At 37.8% G+C, this 17,219-nt stretch overlaps 1 protein-coding gene across 2 annotated transcripts in view; it reads right to left on the bottom strand.

Annotated features, from left to right (window-relative positions):
* LOC134537787 (RNA polymerase II elongation factor Ell) overlaps window positions 1-17,219 on the bottom strand; it is a 193,605-nt gene that overhangs the window by 25,089 nt on the left and 151,297 nt on the right. For both annotated transcript variants that reach the window (XM_063378588.1, XM_063378589.1), the window contains exons 3-8: window positions 16,774-16,898; window positions 14,109-14,225; window positions 12,432-12,770; window positions 11,194-11,264; window positions 8,685-8,841; window positions 7,323-8,018 (exon numbers count right to left, since the gene is read on the bottom strand). In XM_063378588.1, the coding sequence (XP_063234658.1) occupies window positions 7,323-8,018; window positions 8,685-8,841; window positions 11,194-11,264; window positions 12,432-12,770; window positions 14,109-14,225; window positions 16,774-16,898 (1,505 nt within the window). The remainder of the gene's footprint in view (window positions 1-7,322; window positions 8,019-8,684; window positions 8,842-11,193; window positions 11,265-12,431; window positions 12,771-14,108; window positions 14,226-16,773; window positions 16,899-17,219) is intronic.

Genomic DNA, 17,219 nt, shown 5'->3' with positions numbered 1-17,219 from the left:
ATTAGCAAGCAACATACAAATACCTTTGAGACAATTATTCATGTTTAAATAGGTTTTTCATTAAACAAAATTTCAATATCCGTTATACTTAAATGTCTTTCAGAACTAATTACGTTTTACGTAATTGTATCACTGAATAATAGTTTGGTTATCAGTCAATATTTTAAATATTATTGAAACACATTTTAACTGGCAAATTAGTCTTTTCTTTGTTTTTACTAGCTCAGTCTCTTTCGGTAGATCAAACTGTCTCAAGACTTCTGGACCTGGGACTATTCTTTAAACATTCAAGACAATTAATGACTTTAACAGATTTTAACTTTGATATCGTACATATTACTGATCAATGTCAATTAACCAGGTCCAGTATGTAAAAGCTACAAGTCTTTACGTAGTTAAGTAGTATTAAGTTGTTTTAGCGAGTTTCAACTTAGGTCTTGATCGTAAACATCATAGTTTAAGATATCTTGACATTAAAATAGGACAGGTAACTTCTCGCTGTTCTTGTTAATTCGGGGATGGGGCAAACAAACCTCGTCGCGTCGTTACAATACCAAGAGGCTGTGGAAAACCTCTCCGAACCCCTGTCTCTCCTCCGATGTTGCTGGTTAGATCTCACTCTCCTCCGATGTCGCTGGTTGGGTCTCCGTCTCGATGCACCTCCTCTCGTGCTGCTTGTACTCCAGCAGGACTGGCGTCGGTCACCTGGAGTCGTCTAGAAGGATGATGTCCTCCGGTACACCGTCTACGATGCCGTCTACCGCTGTCGAACTCCTTCCATCTCGAAGATTGATAGTCCTTTTCTTCTTTTCTTCTTAATTCGTCGTTGATCCAGTTATATTTATGCTGTTAGTCAAAACTTATCGTCGTCGTAGATTCTTTAGTAGAGCTTCGAACATCGGTAACTACCTCTTCTTCATTGTGTAGTTCCGGTATTTATTATAAAATCATCAATTTCACGTAGATTCTAGCTATTCAGTCGTCGTACCAATGTTTTACGTGATATTCTTACATTCATTTATGACTAAATCACGGAGCTCTTTCTCTCTAATCCTTCTCCCATGATAGTAGAACAGAAACTCAAGTTCCAATTTGTTTCAAACAGTCAAAGCTTTCTCTATTGAACACTCTCCGAAATCACACTGGAAATACTAAATTCTTTAAAATAAAATATATGCGCAGTCGAGCGTCCAATCACATATACTCTTTCCTCAGTAATGACCCAAAAACAATATTAAAAGGTGTAAGCTCATTTCCTATTCGTCGCCGTTTAACAAATGTTTGCAAAGACATTTCATAAAATTATTACTTAGATAAAACATGAAAATACTTAAAGAGTAAAACCAAATTGACCTGACCATAGAGATACAATACTGGTAAATATAATTCATAACAGGACTAAGACAAAGTCATAGAGGTAAGAAGTAAAATAATAAACATAAAATTCATTTCTATTGAGGGCTTCTCAAATACCTCTATAATGTGTAGCTTAGATATGCGTGTACTGTATGTACAGATATGTAGGCCTATTGTAGATATTGTAGGTATGTTTGTTTTTGAATGCCTAAAAAAGGTTATCAATAGATAAAGTAACTAATAACGCAATTTAAAAGCCTACGTGTTTCTCTCTCCCTCTCCTTTTTACATTGCACATTCTCTGATCAGCTTCTGTAAAAAAATTTCTGTGATAAACAATTTTCAACTTGTTGTGGCTTGTTGCTGAATTAATAATAACCACACACTAAACTAATGACTTCTAAATCACATATAAAATAATAATTTATTTTCTTATATAAATTATAAGTAGATTTCTTCAGGCTTTGCCGACTTCGGAATAATGATTACTAGGTACAAAGATTTGTCTTAGGTCGTGCAAGTGTTTCAGATTATGACTGTGGTAAGAGAAAGGATTTATTATTCTTGCAGGAATTAACAGTAATTTTTTTAACAGAAAAATTAATGAAAAAAAAATTTAAAATTACTTTAACACACTTTGTAATACGTTGGCGTATATAATTTTGTTTCGAAGGCATAAGAATTTCACCGAAATGGAAATTTACTAGCGAAGAAATTTCTTGCTAATTATGGTGACCTTCGAAACCGTTTTGAAGTATGCTCGTATAATAAATGTGTGTATCTACAATATCAGTATAAATGCAAATTTATTAGAATTACATAATTATATATATTTATATATATTTGTGAAATTATAATAATGATAAAAGGTTAAAATAATATGCAATGATTATATGTATGCTGCATACTATACATTTTATTCAGCTTGCAAATTATTTTTTTACTCTCCTGAACCATACGATGATAACACAGTTGCCCATATTTATTATATGTGGTTTTGAAATGCACCGTGCTATTGCATAATCGCAATTCCGTCCGTATAAAATTTTAGGGCAGCTCATTTCTGAATAAATTATTGTATTAAATATTTAAAACTGTTTTTCACGAGACAAAAAAAAATCCTCACTTAATTTGTGTATTTTCACTTATTTAATACACTCATTATTGGATTAACAGAAGTCTCATTTGTCACGTAAAGTTAGAAAACAGCGTTTTTCCAAATTCAAATAGCAAATTATAACATGAACAATGCCGTTTTAATAGTAGGATATTGATAGGTAGCTCGCTCGTCATAAGTCTTCAAGAAAGTTAGTGCGTCCCTGCCCATTTGTATCCTTCCCCACGTTCAAGTACATACAACAACAAGATGTAACCAAACCAACTACGTTGCCATTCACTTGACTGTGGATTAAAGGAAGGCTTCATTGTTCAATGTCTTCACTTCGAATTCAATTCGAAATTTCGGAAGTTAATTGCCTATAATGTGCAATAAAAGGTAAACGACTTCAACTATTCAACTAGTCCATATATATAGGGACTATTTAAGTACTGATCTTTACTTTTATTCTTAAACGATACTTACACACGCTTATTATTTACAGGTAGGCTTACGAAAAATATCTGGATGACCAGTTATGAAAAAATATAGTAAATAATATAACATTTACAGCACAGTACGTACGTGCTCATCTAAAGTGACGTTTGGTGGGAATTTGTACGAAGTAGATTTTGGTTCAGGTACAGAAAATTACGGATCTTTTAGTCATCTCTGCTAGTGTCAGAAGGATCATTACAGTGCTGAAATACGTTTCGCTGTAGAAGACTCACCAGCTTGCGGAGAGTGGGGTAATGGGTGCGAGTTTCTCGTTAGACATGTATGAGCGTGATGGGAGTGTTTAATGTCAGGTTGATGTTGCTTGATTACTAAGCCATCCTCATTCCCTCTACAAAGTCAGCCTACGGACTAAACAAATAGGGGAAGTGTTTGAATATTTATTTCACCAGTAATAACTTATAAAAATCAGTGGTGGAATATTCACTCACGCTTTACATACCATAAGGCAATTTCAGCCTTTGTGGTATATCTGCTTCTGGTTTAGATATTTTTTCAGGCCAATGATGTATAATTCCGCCAAACGTTAACACTAGTATTGCCATGCAGGAAATGCCATGTGACTACCACAAGAAAATGTTTTCAATCGGAAGATGAAAAATACGCATTAAAGTAGATCTAAGCCAGTAGATCTTACAAAAAAGTTGAGGTTACATTGCGGCACCTATAAACAACTGTAATACCACAGTCGTGTGACATATTTACAATTAAAGTCAAATAAAATTTAAAATTATTTTCAATAATTTTTTGTTGTGTATTACACCAAATATTACATAATTATATGTGGTAATTTAGTATTGACATACCTTAATGCCACATTAATTACTTTCAATCTCACAGACGCTGGCAATTTGACATGTATTTCATTTTGTTAAAAAGTACGAGTACAGTATTATAGTGATCACGGAAGCGCCTTAGATAGATAACTGCAGTATGATTGGTCAAACGCGAAAGATGCTTAGAAACCAGACAGGAAATTAGGTGATAAATCCATGCCACCTGCGTAGCATAAAAACTGATAAAGTGGATATCACACATCATAGCAAGACATACAAAATTAATTATGCCACAAAGCAAAAAGAAAAAAAATACCTAGGTATATCTTACTCAAGGCAACTACATTATTCATATAAATCGAATGGTGACCGAAAGAAAAACCCCACTAATTGAATAAACATTTCATGCAGGCAATTTTCTTTAGATTTTGCAAAAAAAGAAAAACCTGCTAATTAAAAAGTTCAATTAGCGTGGACTTAAAAATGACGTTTTTATTATAAGCAACTGTGATGCATTTATAAATTAGAAATCCCAACCCCATACTTTATTTATTTTTTTTGTGGTACAAATGTGTACTCCACGTGACTTTGAAAGCTTCCCGACTACGCACAGGGATCAAGCCTTGATTCTGCGTTCAAACAATAACTTGTTTTTGTCAGAGATATACACGGAGACATACTCAGTAATTCTAGAAATATCGAAGGTGAATTGTAGATACGCGTAGATATAGGCCCTACATAAATTAATACACGTATGCGTTGCCTTCCATTACTATTTATGATTTCTTTTACTGCAACATCGGCAGGCAGACTATGTAGGGCCTAAATGTCGCTGCGCGAACTTTCGGTGTTATTTTGAAAAGACCTTCTAGTTTCAAATGATGTCGCACATAGAATGTGTACGACACCTTTTACAGGCATGTTCAACGGAGATGTTTATCAAACAAGCAAGAGAAAATAAACATATATGGCACTGTGAAAACTTAATTATTTGTACCACTTTGCAGAGTTCGCAATATCAAAGTATTTATTTTTAAATTATGTGTAGCATTTAACTTATTGAATTCACAAATTCCACCATTTGTTTTTCCTGAGCTTCCCATAACACCTCGACTCGCCCCAGGACAAGCAGCATGAGATGCTTCCTTTCCTCTTTTCAAACAAGGGATTACGATAATCCCCATTAGTGAAGCACCCAGCTGTGTTGACGAGGGTCGACAAGGCGTGTCATTAGCCTGGAGGTACAAAGGTGGATTGTACGGCCAAATTCGCCTGAAAATTCAGAAGATGCTACTTGTCATACATCCGTGCATTTAGATAGGCAATTTTTCATATTTTACTGGAGTTCTTGGCAACCAGTCAACGGCCTTAAAAGAACTAATTAATGCACAGTATTACCATTCGTAAATTACAAATAAATAATGATACTAAAATTGACGTTATTTTATATTTATAGCAATTTTTTTTTCTGAGACTAATCAAAAGAACGTTTGTATCTTTGATTTCAGTAAATGCATAATGTCTAAATTAATTTAACAAACTTGCCACTGTCACAAAAATTAAGTAATAAAAAAATAAAAACCAACAAAATAACAGAGCAAAATAAATGCATTATTAAAGTGAGACATAACTGTTTCTTCAAGAACATGTTGTTATCTATACTTTCACAGCTGAATATTGACTCGGTACATGAAATATATGGAATTTATTCTTAAGCTTGCTATTTGTACACGGCACTCCATATTTTTCTGCCCACCCAGTTTACTTCAAATGCATAATCATAAACCAAATATATTACCCAAGAATGGTACGTTTTATCTGCAACTTTTTAATGTTGCAGTAATTTTTCACCAAAAACTTATCTAATAAAAAATGCTTTGCGAAAGTCTGTTTTGTCCTAGATGGGCTGTATAAGCATACGCATGTTGCATGTAATTACGGACAAGTTTAGGCTCCCACCACGTCAATTATAATTTTTTTTGGGTCCTTTTTCTCAAATGTTGGCATTAATGGTATTTAGTGACAAACTTTAAGCTTTTTATGTTTTCATTTCAAGTTTAATTTTATTTTTTCAGTTCGAATTTCTTTATTATTTTGTAATCTATTTATTGTAATTTAATTTTATCTTTGTTTTGTTAAAAGGTTTCAGTTTTATTTTTTTTGGTTTCACATATTTATTTTTCTGTTTGCTAGATCGGCCTGTTGGCGACACTGCAATCATCCAAGTGACATCATGCAGGCAAACGATTGTCACCGAGTGTGGATGAGCGAGGTACGCGAGTGCAAGCAGAGTGCTCAAGCCGGCCGGGCATCTGTGAGCGAGCTCCGTGAAAGACGTGAACTTCGCTGGAAAACTGCGCGAGTCTGGCACCACGGATTTTTCACCCAGAATTTGCCAAATTTTGTTGTGTGCAAGGAACGACTCTACCAGAACTGATAAGGTAAAAGCCGGCACGTGTGTTTGGTGGTGGCCTGCGCTACTATGATAACTCAGTGCTTTAGTGCAGTGCTTAATTTTTACCCATTTACATTCGTGCACACGGCTGCTTGAACTGCGCCTAGTTAATGAGTAAATTTAAACAAAATACGTCTGAACTCTGTGGCTTTATGAAACCAAATAAGCAGACTGTTTTTTGTTGCTGTGTCGCAAGTTTAAAAAAAATTCCCTCCGATAATGATATAACTATTTCCATTTTACACAGTTACCGAAATCATACACCCCTTTTCGTATGCACTAATGTTTAATGGTTTTGGGTGTTGTCAAAAACACAAAGTTGAAAGCACCGATGTTTTAGCGAGCTTTGGGCCAGAAACTGCCTACTTCAACTGCTACACAGAGAGGCGCATCGCCGCAACGAACTGACACATTGTGGGACAGTTTCCACCCTGGAAATCATTATTAATGTACTTTGTGTCTTACAGAAATCCTGCCCCAGCAGGATGTTTTAGTGAACATAATTTTAGTGATATAAAATTCTTTGATGGCAATTACGATTGATTTGTATCATATTACTGTGCAGCTACAACACATATGTGCTATATAAAAGAAAATATTTTTCCATAAGTTTATGATTTGTCCTTTCTTGTGCTGACCTGCCACACTATAACTTTTTATTTTTAAATCTCCTGTTCATGTTTAGCTTTTCTTTGCTCAATACTGCATGAGGGGGCAGATTACGTGTATAATAGTGTCTGCAGTTTTTTTTTTTACTTTTTTTTTAAATCCTAGCCCAGAGAGTGTAGGGGATGTGGATTTTTGTTTTATTTAAGAGAACTAACAGCCACAAAGTGCATGTAGTAAAAGTTTTAAATTAAAGATCAGGCTAGTATTTTATACCAGAAACCAGTGCTAATCTAGTGTTACGACACTGAGGATTGGGTATTGCCAATTAATTTATGGAATGAAAAGGAGGGGGCAGGGGGGGAAATAACTATCAGTACTGAATGTGAGAACTACGTTAGTACTATGTTAGTACTGCACCATATACTACCACAGTCACCCAGAAACAAAGTAAAACTGAGCTTCCTAGTTGAAACCAACACAGTAACCAAACAAGAGAACTCGAAGTGCGACTTACGTAAGGTACTCCGCGTAAACAGAGGACTCCTGGTTGGATTCTGGCACCGGGTCCATCTGACTGTCGGGGCTAGCCGGGCTCTCCGTAGTGTGCCACCTGCCGTTCGCTTGGTTCCCCTGGCTCGACGACGTCACGATGGTCGGACTCTCGCTCCGGTTGATGACACCCACGCTCACCACGTCACTGTCACTCCTAGTGTTTGCCACCACGCTGGTCGTGTTACGGGGTTCACTTTCCCCCCACCTAGCCACACTGTTGTTGCTGTTGCTGTTGTTGCTGTTACTGTTGTTGTTGTTGTTGTTGTTGTTGGCGTGACCGGCATTATTGGAATACCCCTCCCGATACCTCCTGTCCATGGCCCCGTTAGGTACGGCACTCGTCACATCCCTCGGCACCCCGTGGCTCGAGTCCGGGCTCCGGTACGCCCCACCGCCGCCCCCACCGCCGCCGCCGCCGGTGACCTCGGGAGGCTTGCGATAGTGGGAGATGCGCTGGCGCTTGGTCGGGAGCCCGTCCGCACCGTCGACGTAGCCCGGCCGCTTGACGTTGCCGGTGATGGGGGACGGTGCGGCGGGCACCGTGGAGGAGACGGAGGACGGCGGGCTGCCCGGGAGCGTGCTGGAGGGGGAGTGGCCGCTGCCCGTCGAGCTGCCCCCGTCGCTGCTGCCGGGAGGCGTCAGGTTCTGCGGCTTGCGCCTGCAAAGCGACACACTTCACGAGCCACGGCCAACACACACCCAGTAGCAAGGTGGCACTACGGTCCTGGTCCGGCCACGCTTTCTTGATGTTACTCCAGGCAAATGCTGGATTGGTTACCTACTGTAGGCTACGAGTAATCACTGTCCTCAAATCCTATGCCTGCGTCTGGTGTTACCATCTCGAATGACCTCAATATCGATGAGATATAATATAAATCAAATAAAGCACACGCTCACTAAAAATTAATTAAGACACACCTTGTCCCCTTCAGGTTCATCAAGAGGCGATAAAATACGATGACAATGAACACAGATGTTGAGGAAGTAAACAGCCATAGCCCGTAGTAAAGAAACATCTCAGCATTTGCCTGGAGCGGGTTTGGAAAAAGCGCAGAAATCCATAATTAGAATGGTCAGACCGGGATTGGAATCCAGGTCCTCGGGAATGAGAGTCTAGTGTCTTAACACTATGCCACCTCGCTCCATCTTACAAGCAAGTGATTGCAAGCAGAATGAAATTGCAATGATCGTCTCCTGTAGACACTAACAGACAAGTATACGGTTTGGCGTGCAATAGACAAGTCAAATGATAGCCCCATGCTGCTCACAAGACCTGGATGGTATGTCGCCTCTTTCAACGGTGAATGAGTGAATGGTCACGAACCGTTTCATAAGCTGTCTCTCGTGCTCCGTGTAAAATGGCCAGTCATCTTGCACATCGCTCCAGACATGCCGTTGAATGTGGTAGGTGTTGTCTCGCATGAAGGAAACTGTCTTCACAACATTCATGATGTTGCTCTTATCCTTCTCTCGGCACCCATCTGTACAAAAGAGATTTAAGAGTTTACTTACAGTCGGAAACTGTGTTTTGATTAGGAGTATTAGGGAGGAAATTTAGCCTATAAATAAATTCTATTGCATCACATTATGTTTTATCATTGGTATTTATATCATTAGGGATGACAATAGTAAGGAATTTTACATAACATTTTTTACCCAACATTGTGGGTGGAATACATGGTACATGGCAGAGATGTTGACAAACATACACAACATATAATATAATAGGTACTATTTCCATCATTTTATCACCAATATTCATGACTGTATGTACTATAAAAAAGTCACCAAAAAAATTTGATTACAAACAAGACATAACTTACAAGTGTGAACCTTAGAAAATACAGTACATTAATGACTAAAAACATTTAAGAGTGTACGCTAGTTTTGTGCTCTGTGCTCAGAAGCAATTTAAAGGTCCGTGTTAAATCTCTTCAAGTATGTAGTTCCAAATAATTCTCATAAAGCGCAGTGTCAGTGTTGTAGCTGTCACTCACAGAGGATTATATCTCTGTGTCTTAGATGGCCAGCCACCAGCTCGTGTGACTCCGCAAGAAATAGAACTGTGCGCATGTCCTCTACCTCCCAATCACGATCTCGACAAACTTTTATTTGGCTGGCGACAAATTTATCGCAGACAAAGTGTCTCTCTCTCTTCTTTCTAGTCTCTTCGCAAGTAGTACAACTCTTTTTATTTTTTGTAATTTTTAATGAGTGATTGTCATTCAAATTAAAGAAAACTATAAATGAATGGACAAGTAAGTGAATTTCCACCTAAACTATTTCGAAAACCATGAGGAACTGATATCTTACAAGGTTGAACTTACTGTGAAAAGTCTATAGCATTCGCAACGGCAAACCTACTGCCTGACCCGACTCAAGGAAGTTGTGTGAAACTGAACACCAGCCCATTACAAAAGAAAAAATTCTGAAAATATAATATACATTAAATCAGTTTTGAGGCTTCTCTCTTAACAAAAATTTAATATTCAAGCAGTTAATACAATTATAAGTGATATCCAGTACAATATTCTAGGGATAATTTTTTTTTTACCTGAACATAGAAATGGGAACTATGTCTCCCAATCCACCTAAGTAACACATCCCTCCATTTCCAGATGCTATGTATGGGTCTGCCTGCCACAGCCAATTGGCACGACACTGCCCTTGATATACGAGCATCCCAAACTTCCAGTCATATTACATAAAATGTCACCTGTTACAGGTGTCAGCACTGTAACATAACATTACTATCTGTACGCTGTGCTATGAGATCAGTCGCTAAGCTCTGGACTAACTACCACTTTGCACTTAAAATAAAACAATAAATAATTTGACCTATAAGCTGCAGGAACTGGGACTAATTTTTTTGTTTGACATTCACAAAGTAGAATTCATTTTCCCCCACAAAAGTATAGATCACTGTCTGTGCTCATTAAACCAGATTGGTGTGTAACATCCTTCGAGGTGACGCGACAGTTACACGATATGGAGGAGATAAGCGGAATCTGGCGAGTGGCGAGTGGCGACCTAGTTAATATTTGTGCTGCAGTATTGCTTTGGTAGCTTGTCTTTTTCCAAGAATGTTTGCGCAAAAAAGTCCGAAAAACTTCAAAATTTTAAAAAATTTTCTTCAGTGAGTTTTAGAGTTCCAGACATCGCACCCATCTTTGATAGGTATTAAAACGATTCTGCACCATTTTAATTATGTCTCTGTTGTATGAGTTGTCATGTAAAACCTGTGTGTGCTGCATAAAGAGCAATATTCCAGAACCCTACACTTGTCAGAAGAGAAAATTGGTTGTAATTAACTTCAATGGGTAGGGCATTTCCAGATATCGCAGACATAAATGTTGGATACACTTAATCTGGTCCAATTTTCATCTTTTTTGAAGCATTATGTACTGCTAGGGAAGAAATTTCCTATACAACTGAATATTACTGTTAAAGATGGGACTGCATTTTAGTTATTTTAAAATACAATAATTGCAACTGTGACAACAAAATTTTACTTTGGTACAAAATAAGGTTGTATACATGCATAGTTAGAATCTCAACTCATGTGTTTCAATCCTGGGTTCTTTTTAATAAAAAGCTCTAAATTTTCCTGATTATTATTTAAACATATCAATTAAATAAAGGAAAACAGTACAAAGTTTCATGCAAGCAACTAAAATAACTTAATAAAACACAGTACAAAATTTCATTTGCATCCACCAAATTTTTTATAACTAGCACTCACTCTTAAACCATGTTTTTTTAAATTTTTTTTTTATCCCTGCAAACACAAAACCACTACCACTTTATGTAATAGGAGTTACAATTCTATGTACCTTTCGTAATCCTTTCCACCAGTTCTGGTTTCTTAAACGGTCGTAACGCCAAGAGATGTATTAACCTTTCCCTGGAAATAAAAAGACATGCCATGGCATAACTCACTGTGTTCGTGAAAGTTATTTTGCACACAAGTATGACACATACAGACTAACCACCTACAAAAATAATATAAAAAAATGAAAATGTACATCAATGCATCAATAAACTTGCTACGTATTCACAAGAAAATACTACGACTGAAAATTATGTGAGCCAAAACTTATTGATTATGAGTTTATGAAAAAAAAACTTTATAGATTGGAAATTACAATTCAAGTACCTAGTATTTGAAAATTATTTATTTAAATTATTAAATTTTGTCCATATTTACTAGACCCTTTCTGATGCCACTTTAAAACACCAAGCCGTAGTTAGTATAAAAAAAATTTAAAAAAAATGTTTTATGACTGTAGTACCAAAGCGGTGGCTATTCAGAAAGCAAAGCATGTGGTGATATAGAGTGGTCGGTGGTTGCCTGGAAAGCTGCCACACTGAAAAGTACAAGGAACCGAGGGACAAACTACATTTGCACTCTCTCCTTCATCCTGCCTCAATCATCTGCCTTGCCTGTGCAGAGGAAGTTACTGCATCGTATGAAATATTACCGATACTTTTCTACTTAGTATTAACAATTTCCCTGTTTTTTTTTGCTTGTTTCTAAGACACTGTTTCAAATCCCAGAGTTTTCCCCGATTTCCAAATTTTACCTGTCTGCGTGAACCTTGCTCAAACATTGCTTCTCACATACCAGGAATATCCTAAAGCATAGTCCGTATCCTCTTGTGCAATCAGAAATTAAGATCCCATTTATTTCATCGCCTTCGCCACTATCAAGAGGTAGAAAACTATTTGTAATATCACAAAATACCTTAAGAAAATAATTATAATAGTTAATGCAAAAAAAATTCTTTATTAGTCAATTTACAGATAAGTTAATTTGTTATTTTAATTTTTTCGTAACATCTTGCCAACAGCGAGATGATAAAATGTAACTAAACAGAACATGTATACTGGAAAAGAATCGGTCCTGGCCTGCTACAAGAGACCATCCCAACATCTGCCTGGCATGATTAAGGGTAAACCAGGCACACAAGAAATCAGGATGGCTGCCGTGGGATTCGAACCGGGTTTCACCGGAATGTTGAGTCCGGAGTTGATTTTGGGAAGTGTTGCGACGAGTGCGGGCGGACCGTACCTGAGAGACCTCTTCAGGAGGTCAGGGTTGGCCGGTTGCCTGACATGGTTGTTGGGCTGGACGCGGGCCTGCTGTGGTGGGGGTAGCGGTGGTGGGGGCTGGTGGAGTACGCTCCCGTTGCCGTTGCCGTTGCCGTTGCCGTTGCCGTTGCCGTTGCCGTTGCTCATCCAGCCGCCGTAGTGGCCGTTGGTCACGTTCTGAACCGGGGGTTTGGGCGGAACAGTGGGTGGGGGTTTGCGGTCTCGTCTCGAAGGTGGCAGGGAAGCGACTTTCTTCAAAGGAGGTTTCAGCTTCACGTGGAGGCCAATACCCGGGCCCCCTGGCTTGATCTCTCTCGTGCTGTGAACATGCAAAATCATGCCTCGGAATATTGAATTACCGTACACCGACTGATACAAAAAAAATTGTCTACCAAATTTTGCATTTCTGAGTTTATAGTATAGTTTACATTATAATTAGGGACTGGAAAAAATCGCAGTTTCGATGACCTTCAGGATAGACTACACAGTCCTCTGCATACTCGGGCAGATAACGCCAGTTCATTGGCTGCTAACTTGTGAGTTGTCTGAACTGATTTGCCTGTGATTTGGCACTTCCTTGGTTGAGGATTTCTCATTGGCCCAGAGTCGTCAAAATTAACAGTAAGCCAATAGCAAAAGCAGCTTAAAGGTATGTGTATTTAAATTCTAGCATATCGCGAAATGAATCCGCGAATTTTCCCGGTCTCTAATTATAATGAAAGAGTCCACACTAGTCACCATGCATATGCCTGCTTGCAAGAAGTCCTGAGCATTTCACCAAATACTGTTAAGTAAACTTGATCCCAAAAGAATTCAGGTTTTCATCAAAAATATGTATTAATGAACCATTTGTTCAATCATTTCTGTGTAAATATAATCTGTAGCTCATTATAAATAATACAGTACTGTCCCGCCATACTGAACTAATAAGGGCTGAGATGTGCTTGGATTACCATATTTTCATATTAGCAAAATAAATCCTGTAATGCAACAGTGTGTAGTAAAACACATTTGTATAAGCATTAAGTTATCATTTAATTAGTTACCCTTTTAAAATACAAAACAATTGAAGGTTATTCTTATTTGTTTTCATCCTGTTCTCATATTTATTAGTGGGGTTCTAACAGAACTCTACTGTCTCTGATTTTTTTTTCAGTGACATTAAATTGTTTATTATTAGGGACCGGAAAAATTTGCGGGTTCAATGACCTGTAGGATGAACTCGATAGTTATACGTACACTCTGTCAAATGCCACCCACTCATTGGCTGCTGTCTTGTGAGGCGTCCCAACATAGCAGCCTGTGATTCGATAAAGCTTTGGTCGGGTGTTTCTCATTGGCCCAGTCATCCAGGTGAGTTGTGAGCCAATAGCAGAGGCAGCACTGAGGTATAACTATTTGTATTTTAGCCTATCGCGAAATGAATTCGCTAATTTTCCCGGTCTCTATTTATTATATTTTGAATCCATAATCAACAGAAATGATCATCACTTCTAAAATTTAAAAAATCAAATGTATTGAGTGAGGGTATCAAACTGAAAAAAGTATCAAGTGTCAAAAATACAGTAGCATCCCAACTCGAAACACAAATTTGGTCTTCTGGGAGATCAGCGCTGATTGACCACTGCCCAGAGAACCTCGACGGTCGACGACTCACCAGTTTTTCTTGTGGTTCTCCTCTGCGACCGCCATGCGATGCCTCGTGGCCTCGTATACGTCCTCCTTGGCTTGGATGCGCATCTTGCAATGCAGTGCGCCCAGCATCTCCAGACCCCTGGACATCACACCATCAACACACACGTTCAGTCACTCCCACGCTCGCTCCAACGCCGTCCACCGCGCTACTCAACCTCATGTCGTTCCGTGCCTGTAAAACGAAGCAGGCGAACACTTGTATCACAATTACTATTTTCAATACATCAACACATGGGCTTACAGTCTGTTGGGATTAAATAAGTGCAATTTGACTATTTGAAACTTCGGCTTGAAAAGTATCATCAGTAACATGATGCAAGTGTGGGTTTATTAATGTTTGTGAATTATTCAAATTGGTGTTGCACGTCCAAGCCCAGAGGATGTGCTTGTCCAACAGCATTGGATTAACACTAAAACAGCCACAGTTTGAAAGTTTCACTCAGAGACTTCACACTTCACATCCATGACGTTTCACACTAAAGCCCAAGAAATGTTAAGAGTCCTGTCAAAGTTGGTGGCCCCCACAGGCACGGCTCGTGTTCTGACAATGGGTGGTCCTATTTTTAGTCGGACCCATATGCCAACCCCTTACTTCATAAAAAAAACTGATTCCGGCAGTTTTCCTTTTAGGCAGGAATCAATGATACTGATTAGTCTATAGCTGTGCCATGTGTTTGTAAGCACAGTAGATACAATAAGACTCTTTATTATCTGGGTGTGGATTATCTGGTTTGCTGGTTAACCGTGACATATTTCACTTTCATAAACCAAAAAAACAAAAAAAAATATTTTTGACTTTATATTTTTGAGCACACACAATGGTAACGGCACTTGTCTAGCAAGTGCCGTTTGAATGTGAAGGCCAGAAAAACCCTAATTTTAACTAACTTGGGGCCAGTTTATTCTTGTGTGGTTTATTACTAGCATGGTGAGAATTTTCTTGAAAACCTTTAGCAGATATGCTTATTATTGTTGCATTACACCTCACACAAACACGTGTGACTCTTTACATAAATCACCACTATATATTAAAAAATGACAACCATTAAAAAATTAAATTTAAAAAACCACTGCCTAATAGTTAAACTAAAAAAAAAAAAAAAAAGTACACACACATCAAAAAAATAAAACTGATATAACAGAGTTCCATTACTTTCATTTAAGGCCAAACATGCATAACTTTGATTATCCTTCAGTAATTTCATACGTCTTAACTGGTGAATAGAGCAAGGGAATGGGAACTATACAATCAATGAAAAATGGAGGATGTGTCTGAACTACACATTTTCATATATTAAGTTTAAATTTTTGGCTGTTTTGAAGACTTGCTAACCGAACTGCTCCCACCAAACTTATAACAAATTCTTTGCAAGACCATGGTAATGACCCAAATAGCAGAGAACTTCCTTGTTTGTTGACAAGGAATAATTAAATTTTTAAATAATACCATAGCAGTGTTGAGAAGAGATGGTAATAAAACTTATATAGGAAAAGTATTTTAGGGGGGGGAAATAAGTAAACAAAATTGAATTTTCAAATAAAAGTGGCAAAAAAAGTGACTGGTACAAAATAAGTGAATTTAAGTCAGATAAGTGACCATTTTTGAATCCCTACGAAGGCAACAATGCACTTAAGTTAAGAATAGAAATGAAGCTGAGTTAGTCTTCAAACACCACATGGTAAACTTTGCACTCATAAAAGAGCCATGGTAGTGTAATTGCAAGTCTAATATTTTAGCTACCATGACCACAGAAGATACCTAACTAGGTAATTAATATTAGAGTAAAAGGTCTAAGTCATGTTTACAGAAGGAGTCACGCATCCCAAAAAAGTGATCCAAGTTCGATTCCAGGTTGGGAAGACCAAAGTTTCCACACTTCAGGCAACCTGATTGATGTTGCCGATGGCCTATTATGATTTCGGGGTACCATCCTTCTGAATTTCTCTAGTTATGCCTTGCATCACTGCACTGTAGTAAGGCCTATTCCACCATCACCCGTAACAGGATGGAAGGTATCTATGAACCAAAGACTCCACACTCTGGTTCAGGTTCACCCCCGTGTCCATAAAGAAGTTTAATATCAACATAATTAAATCAAAACACAGGTAATTAAAAAAACTGTTATGTTACATCCAGCCCTAAACCGGAGTTGACAAATATTTATAAACACCAGTTACTTACCGCACAGAAAATATCTTTAATAATAAACATGTCTGTTAAAATTTCAAGCAGCCACATTATCCGGCAACATGTTTCTAAAGGCTCTGTTTCATTTGCCATTTTGCTTCTTTTTTTTTTTGTCAGTACTCTAATTTAAGGGTTGTTTTTGTACATTCATCACAATAACCTCTTCATTATGCATTTTGTCAAAACTTTTGTTCACCAAATATTTTAAAAATGTTTTCTAATAACAGCAAAAAAACTACACATATGTTTGTAACAACATTTGTAACCAAACAACAATTGAAAAAGAGCCATCATAATAAAATTCAATAAATAGTCCCTAACAAATAGTGATGGTAATCAATAGAAAAATACAGCATAGCACGTAAGAGTGTGCATTAACAGACCAGGTGCAGCAGTCTACTCCTGGCAGCCATTACACTATTGTTAAGTTACTGCTTACTTTGGACTTGTTTGGTGTATGCACTCAAAACTGCCCTGGGGTCCTTCGATGTCAGCATTGCTCGACAAGCTGAACGTGAAGGTCTTCTGGCCATGGCTGGACTCCAAGGATGGAAACACCAGTCGCTGTGAACATGGGAAACTTCAGGTTACTGATCAACACTAGCACTAAGTTCAGATATCATTACACAGTACATATAAATAAGTGCTGGCCATTTTTATGTTCTGCAAGTTATTCCTACTTTGATTCCAAAACCATAAATGTTTCAGAGTGATGTAATTTACTGTTATTGTAATTAACTCATATAATTAAAAAGTGTAAAAATAATTAAATATGGTAGTGGATTTCAAAAACTTTAAAAAAAAATTGACCACAGAAAGGTTTAAGTCAAACAATACTCTCAGAGACTCCAAACCATTTGGCCACAATTTGCCCTGCCACATCCA

The sequence above is a fragment of the Bacillus rossius genome, chromosome 12, assembly GCF_032445375.1.
Source record: "Bacillus rossius redtenbacheri isolate Brsri chromosome 12, Brsri_v3, whole genome shotgun sequence".
NCBI classification, from domain to species: domain Eukaryota; kingdom Metazoa; phylum Arthropoda; class Insecta; order Phasmatodea; family Bacillidae; genus Bacillus; species Bacillus rossius.
The sequence above is the reverse complement of the archived record's forward strand: the minus strand, read 5'-3'. Positions and strand labels throughout refer to the sequence as shown.